Source organism: Misgurnus anguillicaudatus, chromosome 9, assembly GCF_027580225.2.
Source record: "Misgurnus anguillicaudatus chromosome 9, ASM2758022v2, whole genome shotgun sequence".
NCBI lineage: Eukaryota > Metazoa > Chordata > Actinopteri > Cypriniformes > Cobitidae > Misgurnus > Misgurnus anguillicaudatus.
Window position 1 is genome coordinate 15,905,190 of NC_073345.2, and position 13,635 is coordinate 15,918,824.

General features: G+C 38.4%; 2 protein-coding genes across 3 annotated transcripts; one reads left to right on the forward strand and one right to left on the reverse strand.

The window, feature by feature from the left end:
- Positions 1-341: 341 nt before the first annotated feature.
- On the reverse strand, positions 342-8,672 carry clcn5a (chloride channel, voltage-sensitive 5a). 2 transcript variants are annotated; one of them, XM_055180431.2, is made up of 12 exons: positions 8,523-8,672; positions 7,661-7,846; positions 6,647-6,798; positions 5,084-5,183; positions 4,439-4,749; positions 4,121-4,327; positions 3,725-3,805; positions 3,080-3,625; positions 2,625-2,811; positions 2,151-2,549; positions 853-1,069; positions 342-753 (listed from the first exon to the last, which is right to left on the reverse strand). In XM_055180431.2, the coding sequence occupies exons 2-12, from the start codon at positions 7,803-7,805 to the stop codon at positions 663-665; spliced, it is 2,436 nt and encodes an 811-aa protein (XP_055036406.1). In that variant the 5' UTR covers positions 7,806-7,846; positions 8,523-8,672; the 3' UTR covers positions 342-662. The 2 variants fall into 2 exon arrangements, with proteins under 2 accessions (XP_055036406.1, XP_055036407.1); XM_055180432.2 differs by lacking the exon at positions 8,523-8,672 and adding an exon at positions 8,164-8,458.
- Positions 8,673-10,998: 2,326 nt separating this feature from the next.
- On the forward strand, positions 10,999-12,134 carry LOC129423577 (liver-expressed antimicrobial peptide 2). Its single transcript, XM_055179913.2, has 3 exons — positions 10,999-11,159; positions 11,304-11,467; positions 11,548-12,134. The coding sequence occupies exons 1-3, from the start codon at positions 11,088-11,090 to the stop codon at positions 11,585-11,587; spliced, it is 276 nt and encodes a 91-aa protein (XP_055035888.2). The 5' UTR covers positions 10,999-11,087; the 3' UTR covers positions 11,588-12,134.
- Positions 12,135-13,635: the final 1,501 nt, after the last annotated feature.

The window sequence follows — 13,635 nt, forward strand, 5'->3', positions numbered from 1 at the left end:
AAATATAACCTTAATGCTAGCATTTTGCCCAAGAATTTTCAGATGATGGAATATTTGTAAGTGCTCATGCAATCAAAAAAAGTAAAAATTAACATGTAAACAAATAACAGTATGACTTTTACATCAGTAACATAACTGAAACCATGAGAACTTCAAGGAAATGTGCAATGTACATCCGTCACTGATTACTTGTGACTAAATAGTGTCGTACAAAGTAAAAAGATGTGTTTTGGGCTAATATGATTCAATAGAGGCCATGTAGGTGAACATCCATATTTTGCAGGAATAACAAGAGATTAATGCTATAGAGGTGGACAATGCTACAAGTGTTAGGACTGTCATTGATTTAGTCTGAGCTTACTCTTTATTCTTTACCTGTAATGTAAGTCTTGATATGTTATGATAGGTTGGTTACTTGCACAGACCAGTACTCGGGTGCGCTCGGATTTGACTGGGTCCCAATGCGCTGGAGTGCATAGAAACGTGTTGCTTCTGTAAGTTTTGTAGTGCCTGCACCAGTGAGGCTCAACAAAATGGTTTTCACAGTGTGAATGGACACTAATCCAGTACTGACAGTTCTGTAGTGCAAATCATTTCAGACTGATGGTTTCTTCCCAACACATGGTTTCAAACTGGTGATATCAAACAGCCAGTTTGGCAGTTCAGTTGAAGAGAATCGAGTCAGGGTCTCGGTTGGCCATCTGGGCCATGTGTTTCAGAATGTCCTTTTTGGTGATGATACCCAGTAAACGCCTGTCGGGAAAAAATACAATTATATTGAGCTGTTTACTTATGTAAACAATGTATATATGCATCAATTTGATTTGACATGCGCTCTACTAATAGTTTTACCCGTTGTGAGTGACGAGACATTGGCGCAGGCCCAGCTTGCGGAATATGTCCACCACGATGTCCATGGCGGTGTGGTCGGTAACGGTGAAGGGGCTCAGATCCATGATGCCACGAAGCTTCAATGGGGGAGGGCTGTTGGGTGGTTGTGGAGGTGTGTATTCAGTGAAGAAGATTTTGGAAGGGCTAACCACACCCTCCTGACGCTGCCGAGCGTTATCTGCCAGAGGGAGATGAAGAATAACAAACCAACTGTGAGCCATACAATCCACTTGCAAACGAATACAATAAGGGATTAGTTATTGTAGGGTTCGGATGGAATAGTTTACTTAACCAACAATGAAAATCCTGTGATTATTTACACAGACTGTCTGGCTCCAAAAAAGACCAAATATAACATCAAAGTCATACAGGCTACATTTATGGTGCGTATTTGGAGCTTGACAGACCCTATCCCTATAAAAGCAGCTAAGACAATATTCCCAAAATTTCCTTTTGCATTACACAGAGTACAATTTCAATCAACTATTCAGGGTTCCCACACTTTAGTTAACTTCAAATTTAAGGACCTTTCAAGGACTTTCCAGGTCCAATATCCCCAAATTCAATGACTAAATGTGGGGACACATTTCAAGTGAGACCAAGTTTACATTGTGTTACCTTTTAAAATACAGTGTTACAGTTCCCTTTTGAGGAAACTCGCGCTGCGTCACTGCGGTGACACTTTGGGGGCGCCTCCAAGGGTAAGTGCGTCTGAATGTGTATATCAAATTCAACCAATGGTGAGGCTTAATGACAAAGACAGGGTGGCGCGGGAGCCAGGAAGTATATCGCTATCTGAATATTGCAAAAGATGGCGTTACAGGGATGCAGGAAGTATGGCAAGGGAGACGCAGCGTCTCGTTCCGTTCTCAGGGAACAACAGTTACATACGTAACCCAAGACGTTTTCATGTGTCAAATGCAACTATGCAAAAAAGCATTTTGGTATGAATCAACATTCGCATACAGAAGATATAAGCATTTAAAGCGAAAAGTTTAGCTTATGATAAGTTTATGATATTATCCTACACTACACATGGAATAATATAGTATTTTTGCCATAAAAAATAGATTCAAGCACTTTCATTGACCTGTATCTATGCATGTATATTTTCAACAACTTCCCAGGGCCTGGAATTCCCCCCCCCCGGATTCACAAACTTTCAAGGATTTTTTTAATCTACAAACACATGTTGTAGCAAGCTTACCCCAAGCCCACCTTTCTTTCCTAAACAAGTCTGTAGTGTAATATACTCTTACCAATAGAGATAATCAAATCCCTGCGCAGCACGAATCCCACAAGCCTCTGAGACTCATGCGAGACCACCACAGGAAAACCACTGTACGACGTTTCAGCGATGAGCGCCTCGACTTCCTCCACGCTCATCCCATCCTGCGTCACCACGGAGAGAGGCGGGTCGCTACGTCGAGGTCTCATCACATCCATGGCCAGAGTCTTGTGGCTGAACTCCTCCTTGGACTCCAGGAAGGGGTATCCGTTAAGACGGATGTGGGCCTCGTAGATACCCTCTCGACCCAGGGCATCTGCCACCCATTTACTAGTCATAGTGGCGGCCATTAGAGGCACAATGTATTCCAGACCACCCGTGAGCTCGAACATGATGACCACCAAGGAAACGGTCATACGGGTCACACCACCTGTGAAGGTAAGAGATGTCAGTTACACGATGTAGATCACAAACTTAAACTTAGCGTAACACTGAAGACTCGTACCTAAGCAGGCAGCAGCTCCCACCATAGCGTAGAGGCCTGGGGTGATGCAGTCTGCTCCAGGTGAGCACCAGCCTCTGAAGATGATCCAGTCATGGTGGTAATAAGCAAGTTGCTCCATACCTACACCAAGTAGCCTGCCTGCAATCGCACCTACGGCCATACTGGGAATGAAGAGACCTGAAGGTACCTAGTGGGGCACATGGAGTTATTATAAAACGTCTAATGCAGGGGTGGGCATTGAGGGCCACAGTCCTGCAGAGTTTAGCTTCAACCTTAATCGAACACACCTGAATGTCATTTCCAAACAGTCCTGAAGACTTCAATTAGATTTTTCAGCTGTGTTTGATCAGGATTGGAGCCAAACTCTGCAGTACTGTGGCCCTCAGGACCAGGAATTGCCCACCCCTGGTCTAATGTCATTGTATATTTGGCTGTATCTTCATTACGTGACGTACCTTCATGCCGAATGTCACCACAGTGAGGAGCAACTTAAAGACCAGGGCCAGTGCCAGCTGCCACATGGCCGTGTAGACATCATGCCCCGCCGGCCTGTCGGGCAGAGAGTTACTGCTGCTCTTGGTAACGCTGATGTTGGCGTAGTTACAGAGCTGCGAGGAATCCAACAGGCCGCAATCGTTGAACAACTCCGAGATCAGCTCGCTGGTGCTCATACGAGTGTAGCTGTTGGGAAACGCCAGCACAGCAGTAATCGCTGTAACAACCAGCACCTCAAGGACCGGATAATGGCCTAGTCGTGTGGTCTTGCGTCGCCGACACCAGGCGATGTTTGCGCGTATGAAAAAGGCACCCCAGATTCCTCCGAATATACCCAATAGGACGAAGGGTATCAACTCTAGAAGGTGCCACGGAGAGTGGAACTCCACGTAGAACAGCACCAACCTGCTGTTACCGAACGGGTTGATGGAGCGAAGGGTAAAAGCAGCCACCAACGCAGCAAAGAAAGAGCGCCACAGCGTCTTCAGAGGGAAATAATAACTTACCTAGAGAAGAACGATGAGTGAGATTTTGTACTGACACTTGAAACAGTAAGATGGGGCAGACATGCAAAAACAACTTAAGAGTATTAACAGTATGCTTGCCTCTTCCAGACTGAAGAGAACACCACCGATAGGGGCGCCAAAAGCTACTGACACACCAACAGCTGCTGCAGCAGACAATACCTGATGGACACACACACCAAAAAAATAGAGCTCAACAATACACTGTGCTTATCACAGAAAAGGAACGAATCAACAAATCTGTAAAAATAATATGTGATCTAATATTTGGTCTCGTCTTGATGTCAACAGAAAACATTCTCAGAAGCATTTTACAACACGAAACCACAAAAACAGGCGACCAGAATGTCCTCAGTATGAACCCGCAAAAATGTAACAACAAATGTATTTTTAGAGCGAGACACATAAGGAAGATTGTATTATTTATAATTTATTATTTAAAAATATTATGTCTGCATTTTCATCTTTTCACTATACCTCTCGTCTCTTTGCCTCATTCTTGCGGTACTTAGTGAAGAGGTGACATAGGATGTTTGCACAACAACAGGCCACATGGACTAAAGGCCCTTCTTTGCCCAGACTGAGACCAGATGACACGGCCAGCACAAGGGTGATGGTTTTAATCATAAGAGTCCATTTACCGAGATAACCTCTGATGATAAACCCACTCAGTATGGTCTTGATCTAAAAAGAACATTTTAACATTGCATAAACTCGGTTTATAAAGAAATGTCACATGAAGCCTTCAACGGCAGTGATTAAATATTACACAAGCACTAAACTTCATTTGCTTACCTCAGGTATTCCTGAGCCACATGCATAGGGGGCAAAGGCCCTGACCAACGACACAGCCAGGAAGGAGAAAAGCAGAGCCCAGCAGACATACATCAAGTAATTCATGATGTAAGCGAAAGGCCCATCATTGGTACCTACAATGAGCTCAGCCCAGCTTTTCCAGTTAGGGCACTTGTCTCTTTCCTGGAAAGTGGTCTCATTAGAGTTCCAGCAGCAGTGCTCATGGTTGAACCAGAAGCCATTTAGACACACACCCTCCTTTAGATCGGTCATCCAATGAGCAGAGATGTCAATCCCACCAGCCAGCGCACCTGGAACATACAAGAAGATATATGCAAGAATATATATATATATATATATATATTAAGTAGGGTCGCACAATACACCGAAATAAATGCATACAGTTTGCAATAACTGAATGATTTTAATTCTTCATAAGGGTGCAAAGTCAAAGTTTTAGGTTAGAGACTAGCACACATTTTTGAAATATATTTTAATGAAGTTAACAATATCATATCTCACATTAGGAAAAAATTTTGCACATTGCATTTTTCTTCAACATCATGCAGCCTTAGTAACAACTGGTTTACTGATATTTTATGAAGTTTAAAGGCTTTATAACAAACAAATTAGAAAAGAACAAACCTGACATCAGCCCCACGAGCAGCATGAGGAGCCAGCCAGAGAAAGCATCACTGATACTCTTCATCAAAGCCCAGGTTGACTCTTTACTCTTAGTAGCAATCTAACATACAGCAAAATTGACCACAAATAAGTACAACCAAGTTGAGATGATTTGTGCTGACTATAATTCTTCCTATATAATGAATCTTATTTTTCTCATCCATTATTCATTCCTGATGACATTATTTCTGGATATAGACAAATATAAAGGATACCACACAACATTGATTTGTGTCTGTGTTGTTGCCAGTGGCGGCCGGTGACTTCTCTTCTGAGGGGCAGGAATTCAAAATATATTGTTTGGTGTGCAGTAACATCATCACTCCTGACTCCTCCCCCTCTCGCTCAAACTTCCATCAATATTACTGCGCCCGAGGTCGAAGCGCTGCAAACCAAGTGCTCCTCCGCCATACAATATAGTTCTCATTTTTATCGCCCACGTTTTAAAAATCGCCACGTTTTATTTTGTGCCACAATACTTACTCGTGTAACTACTCATGTAAGAGTCTTTAAATAGGGAGAACATGGAAGTTTTTGGTGGCTTCTGGGTTCATCCCTGTTTGGATCCTAAGGAATAAATGGGGCTAGGCTACATGCTAACACATTCACGATGCGCTGTACAAAGATTAAGTGCACGCATTGAAAAAAGATAGGTATGCATTAATTAATCTACGTTGAGGTAAGAACATAATAAAATGTTGAAAAATTGTGGTGTTTTCCTTTAACACTAAACTCTGATTACACATGAGATTAAGTGAGCATCTGGGAAACGTTAGCGTCTCTTTTATCATTAACCCCTTCGAACTTTCTGCACCAGGCACGTATTTTGACATGACGCATGATGCACATAGGCTAACATGACGTGCAAAACACATATTTTGACATGACGAGCCACACACATGATGGGCATGTTTTGAGGAGCTTTGCATTTGTGCGGCCTTGAAAAAAGAAGTCATTGGCCGCCACTGGTTGTGACCTAACACCATTGTACAGCCTAGTACCTGAAGCAGAGTATCTTATGGCAACTTTTTTTGAGTTACAGCAAAATTGGATTTTTCAGTGAATAACAACTTTTATAAATTTGTAACTGCTCATATTTTAAAGACACCATATGGCTTCAGATGATATTAGGCAAACAATAAGACCACCTTTCATAACACTAATGTTTCTTTGTCATTTTTGAGGTCCCTATTCACTTTTACTATAAAAAGGAAAAACAGGTTTGAAATGACATGATTGTAAGTATATGGTTTTTGGGCATGTGTTCCCGTGGATCAATGAATAGATCACCGCATTATCAAGCAAAGGTCATGGGTTCGACCCCAGAGAACACACTGATAAGAAATGTATAGGCTGAATGCATTATAAGTATACGTGTTTGGATAAAAGCTTTGCCAAATGCATAAATGTAAATGGGCAAACCCTTTTTACAATACACTCTACACTCAGAAAGGTGTCACCAAGAAATGAATATGAGCACTCCTGTATACAATGTTTGGGTTAAGAGTAATTCAGGAGCATAACCTCTCGATGGCGATCCCGATCCTTGGATTTCTCTCGGACCCAATCAATAGTGTTGAAGTCTTCATACGTGCCCACCCCAGGCACCGGCTCATCTAGCAAATCCATCAATTTAGGAACCCCATTGGGCCCGTCTACACCTCCATATGAACCACCTGAACAGATAAGGGGTAAAAAGTACAAATAACCAGCTGTGACCCCTCAGGGGAAATGTCCTAGTGATCATCACATTAGTCAATTCACATTTATGGTGGTGCACAGTCCAGTTCTGTCCAGTCCTTCACATGACTTTTATGACAAAACATTTAACAAGTGCCAGGCAATTAACTTGCACTTGAATGGAAAAACACTGCAATAAAACCAGCAACAGTTAATAATTGTCATCTTTCTAGAAATGAAGCGTAAGCACACACACGCCGAGTTAAAATATCAACATTGCACCCAAAATGTTAACATTATGACATCACATATGCTGCGTGGAAGTCCCTAACCACATACAACTATTGAAGGACTGAAGACTAAACAAAAGCACCCTACAAAGTAAGTGATATCAAACACAAAAGAAGTTCAAGGAAAACGGATGGATGTAAACCTGACACCAGTCACCATATGAAACTAGCCACAATAGAAATAACTAGAGGGGAAACTTTGATCCCGCTGATAAAAGGATTTGTCGTGGCTTTTCTGTGAGGGGGGTGGCGAATAGCAAAGTTGTGACCTCAGCGTTTCTCACCACTATTTTCTCACAGACGCACAAACGCTCGAGACCTATACATTACACATTTGCCCCTAAACCTATATCAAATGATGTGAGAAAAGGCAAAAACCATGAGATTCTTGGGAATGACAATAAAAATGAATTGAACAAAGGAGAAATAATCTGACTTACATTCAAACACACATCATTTTCAAGTTTATCATTGGAGCCACTTTCGGTCCTCTTTGTCTTACGCCACTGACATAAATGCAATACGCACAGCTGTTGTTGTTATTCCCAGAAAGAAATGTGACACTTACCCGAGCAAAAGTCCCGGTCCAGAGGAGGCACGTCATCTGTGCTGGAGAAGTCCAGCGTTGCTCCGGCGATCTCCACCATATCCTCATCGCTGGTCCCACTCTGGAGGCTGTTGAAGCTCTCGCTGCAATAGCCCGTGTTTTCCATCTTTCCTCCACACAGTCTCGGACATAGAAATGTCCTTTGACCTGAGCGTAAGAGATTCCATTAAAGTTAAAGCTTGACAGGACCCAACCCTACTATTAATGTTTACCATGCACATCTAGATTGAACAGTAACATGACTGCAAGCTACATTCACATCTTAAAGTCATTTTATAAGTATATGACTCTGGATGGCAGGCAAAGAGACCCAGTTGTGCTATGAATATATAAATTGTTATTTAAGTATTAATAACGATAAATCCATGATTTTGTTTAAATCAACAAAACCAGAGTCATCTAAATAAATATGTCATATAATTTAGTTTCTGTATATACTGTCCATGATACCAGCATAGATTTACTTGCAGAGTGATGACATCAGCAAGCTTGGAATACAATACATGTCATTTTAGCTTAGCCAGCTAGCCAAATAACATGTAAACTATGTACAATGCCAAAAAAATCACCAGTAGCACTTATGCAAACCCAGACAGAGTTGTCAAGAGTGAGATACTATGAAAATTGATGTAATCTTAAAAATACATTTATAGGCAGATTAGCGGGATAGCTAAAGAAAACGGTTGCTAACAAACGGTCTTTTCATAAACGTAATAACTGTGGCTTGACGCTATCAGACTAGAATGCTCCATAACATATTTAAAAGTTAACAAAACAACAGGTAAACCGGAATTGCGCTAAAGTGAAACTAGTAAACATTTACCTTGCTTGCTACGTTATGTCACCCAGCCTCAGATGCTTATGACGTAGGGGCGCCGACAGACATCAATAATCGAGTAACGATAACAATCAGATGAGAATCGATCGATGAACGTTGTCTGACTGGAATGGAATTAAATGTACAAAATACTACTCGACTTAAAAAAGAAAGAGCAAGCATAGATAATAAAATTATAATTGTTAACGAGTTCTCGAAAATAATAAACATTTGAAAAAATCAGCGGACCTTTTAGACTTGTTTACTTTTTTTACATTGTCCCCAACAATATTTGAAGCCTATATATCCACAATTTCCACGGAGTAAAAAAATCCTAGATCTTGACATAACTAGAAAGTTGTGTATTTGTTATGAAGATAACGAAACATTAAAAAAAAAACTTGATATTTAGATGGTGTACATGAAACGTAATGATTGTTTTGTTTTAAAAATGTTGTATAACCCTTAAATCCTGAGATGCCATTAGAAATCTGTTGACTTCTAATGGGCCCCTGATTGAGAAACACTGCTGTAAACAGGCGCTGAAATCAGATTAATATTGCCATCTGCTGGTGATAGAGTAGTAATAGTCTCTTGCTAGAATATAAATCTTACACTTATGATTTCTTTTTAATTTTTTTGGTAAATAAAACATATGAAAAGAAGGTTTATAATAAAAAAAGGCTGCTTTAAAAAAATAGATCCATAAAAAGAGACGTTTCCAAGCTTTAACACTTCAGCAAATTTAATGGACACTAATGATACAACAACGTGTTATGGACTTTGTATTGTCATCAAAGATCAGGACTGCTCCCTTTCAAAAATCATCAAATTATAAGAGGAGATCACATACACAAATAGTGCACAGGTGACTTATCTAAACAAACAGAAAATTTTTGGAGGTTATTTCTGTTTGTGCCGATTAAATACACAGATTTTGAAGACCGGATCATTCTGTTTAAGCACTCTGAGCACATATGCTGAACTTTCATTTGAGGTCAGAAACTGAGGTTGTGCTGGACTTTTCTGTATTAGCAATTTAGTATATGAATATATATTATGTAACTGATTTTTATTTATTTTAAACATCTTTTGCCTTAAATAACTTTTACAAAACAAATTACACCTAATAGTACAAACATTAAAACATGAACACATGCAAATTGAGTTCACTAAATGATTAAAATGATCAAAAATTATTTTTTAAATAATGTGATATTGTGTATCAGCACAGGGCATGTCAACTTTTCAATACAAATTTTATGACAACAACCCTATTTTTTAATAATTTCAATACACTACATTAATTCTGAGTTTAAAATATCATGTTTCATTTAACAGTGAGTGAAATGTTTTATATTCATGCACGCTTAGAGATTCGATCCCTTTCAATCAGAGCTACCGAGTGAGATCCACTTTGTATGTTGTCATGTCATTTTAACCCTCAAAATTGCATTTTGAACCATAAGACCCGAAAGCCAAATAAAGTCTTTTACAAAATGTCCTATTCACATTTTGTGCAAGCAGATATTGATTAATTAAAATGTATTTTTGTGCAACAAAATACAACACTTACTGTTATCGCAATGAATTATATGAAATACTCTAAAGCATTACAGTGAATGTAAAAATGTGACTTTCAAGCTAGTAATTAATCTGCTTAATGCATGAATAAACCACTATCTCTCACTTGCCCATTTTATCTTTGGATGCATTAATGGATTCAAAGATAAGGAAAGAGGATGTACATATCTCAGTATGGACAGTCTACATGTTATCTATATGAACTTGATAACCTGTTAATTCAGAGGCTGAATACCTGTGTCTCATGGGCTGTGAAAGAGATGAGCAGGCTTTTTGGGATCTCTATTCACAAATAATTTCCCACAAACCTCTAATCCTAATAACTTGACAATATAAGATTTCAAAATAACACCACATTAAGAGTTTTGATGGGGTTTCCACCCCTTTTGATTGCCATATCTGCCCTGATCATGGGCTGCTTTTAAACCGATAAATAGATTATAGGATGATATATCGGTGCATCCTAGTATAAACTTTTGATACCATTTATTATTAGGATCAGTGAAACAACCTGGACGTATATTAATCACTAAAGGAATGAAATTGAACATAAGGATCAAATTAAGTTTTAAATGCTTTACATATTTCTCTTTTTTTTGTAAATTGTATTTAAACAGAGCTTTTTTTTCTACCAAACTGATTGAGAACGGCACTGTAATGCTTAAACGTATAGAGCTGGATTTCTGAGAGACTTTAATGTTTTACTGCCATTGACCTATCTCAGAAGATGATTAAACGTTAATGCCTATGTAAGCTTATGTAAACTCTCAAATATTTACTAAACGTGTGATTTTATCAGGCCATGTGCTCTGTGGAGAGCGAGAGAGCAGGAGATACAGTGATGAGAGAGAGAGAGAGTGAGGGAGGGTGCGAGGTAAGTTCACTGTTGAAGGGTTATAAATACAGTGGTCAGTGATATTACACCGCTTTAACTGATCTCCTGGACACACAGACAAAGCTTCCTTTTTAGGAAAAAAAAACACCATTATGTATCTGCAACATCTTACCCATGCAAAATTTGGATTTTGCCTGTTGCTCTTGTTTGTGCTGACATTTCAGGTGGGTTTAAAACTTTTCTGACATTTATATACGGGTAAGGAATGTGTGATATCAGAATGACTATGATTTAAAAAAATCTAAAAAAAAAAAGTATAAAAACTTATTATTAAGCAGTATGTTAAATGTTTCCTAATATGTGTTCAGGTATCTAGTGTGCCAGTGGTGAGTACAGAGGTACAAACTGATCTTTTGCAATCTCATATACCGCACCGGATAGCACGTATGTCCCCTCTGTGGCGAATAATGGCATTCAAACCATATGGAGCCTATTGCCAGGACAATATAGAGTGTACGACCGGATTGTGCAGGTATGCACAACTTCATCTGTTCATTAAAATAGAAAAATGTCTATTCATCATTGAAAATTGATTATATTTTCTATCCACAGGAATGGCCATTGCTCTTTTAATGAGCCTGTACATGCTTAGTGAAGTGTGACGTTTTGCACAGATTTTTTTCCCCTGTATGAGTCAAGTTATTATATGATTATATATGATCATAGCAATTTTTATATGTATGCTGCAAGCACTTTAACTTTATGCCGTGCACACAATCAAGAGGATGTTGAGAAGTCTGACTTGAAAAGTTACACTGGATATGTTTTATGTAAAATTAGCCATAAAACAAGCCATTTCTTATTTGTGTGTAAACCTTTTCATATGCAATTAATGCATTCATTTGTAATATGATTTAAAGTACTGTATTTGTTAGGCTAGATGAGGGCACATGTCTCAGAGATATCAGTTAAAATTTGTATTGAGCCAGTAAAAGAACATGCACTCATCATTCTCAGAAACTCAGTTCTCATGACAAAGGCCACTGAAGTTCCTCTATGTGTTGCAAGGGGTATTTGAACAAGAATGTACTGTAACAAAATGATCTCATTGTACTGTGAATGACCTTCATGTGTAACCACAATTACATGTGCCAAGGTAAAGCAAAGTTGAAACTTGTTAAATAAACCACTAAAACACTTTTTGTCTCTTTAATAATTATTTTACCATAACATTTTTTTATGTCAAAGGCAAATGCATTGTGCAAAATCTTATCTCAAAATGTTTTTTTTACAAAAGTTTCATGCGACAATACCTTTCCATATGTACCTTTGAGGCACCCATATGCACCTTTTAGGTATAAAAGTGAACTTTTTGAAAAGGTACCGCCAGAGTGACAACTTTTGTACTTTTCTTGTACCTTTTTTCTGAAAGTATATTGTGAAATGTAATTAGCTAGTGGTTCACTTGCTCGTAATCATAGGGGAACCATTTTAAGTGACATATAGCACCTATGTAGCACCTGTGTAGTACCATGCTCTGTACCACAAGTGGTGCTATTGTGGTGCTATCACCCCATATGGTTACTATATAGCACTAAAAATAATTCCCTATATGATTACAAGCTTTTAGTGCGATTTAGCACCAATTTTTTGAGTGTGCATACTGAATAAGAATTTATATCAATCAGTCAAAATGTTTTCCTTATTTAGTGGCATGGGAGCATAAGATGATATATCTCTTTTAGATCAGAGTACCCACAATGAGAATACAATCCATCACGTACACTGCGATCACAAAATTCTGGCCACTTAATTATCCCTAGAATATCAAAAGTGTCTAAAGGTGGTAGAACCTTCTCCTACTTAGCCCCTAAGCTCTGGAATGATTAACCAAATAATGTTCGAGTATCAGACACTGTTGATCAATTTAAATCTAAACTTAAGACATTCTTTTTTAACAAAGCATTCACATAAAATGTCCAGTAAATTTACTTATCCCACAATAGTTAGTTTGTCTAGAACAGTGTTTCTCAAACTTTTTCAGCCCAAGGACCACCTAACAGAATCTCCCTCTAACTTTACCAAAAAAAAAAAAAAACTGTTTCAAGTCAAAAACTAATTTTTTAAAAACAAATGCAATGCTATGTTCAGAAATTATTATATGAATTTTATTTCATTTGAAAAAGTAAATGTGAAATGAGTTGCAGCTTAATATGAACAACAAACTGCACATGTGAAAAAAATGCAATTAAACATACTAAAACTGAGGTGGTGGGTATATGAAGTCTATGGTTGTAACTATGGTAACAATAAAATACTGGAAAAATTTTTTCCCCTTAATGTCCAAAATCACTGAAATTACAGGGATTTTACACATGAACAAAAACTAGTACATTACAAAACTAATAGATCTGTGGATCTGTGCATTTTAGCTGCTTTAAGTTGATGCTTGATCTTTTATTTTGACTCCTCTTTGGTTTAGCCAACCGATCCATTTTTATGTTATTAAAACAGAAAGGCAAGAACTGATATCACAGTTTCGCAAGTGCATTAAAAATCTACTTAAATAAGTGACAATTGTATAAACCAGGGGTTCTCAAAGTTTACATTCAAAGGGTCAAATCTGAATTCTCATCATTTACATAGGTCTGGAAAAACTTTATGTAAATCATATGTTTTTATAACAAATCAACACAAATA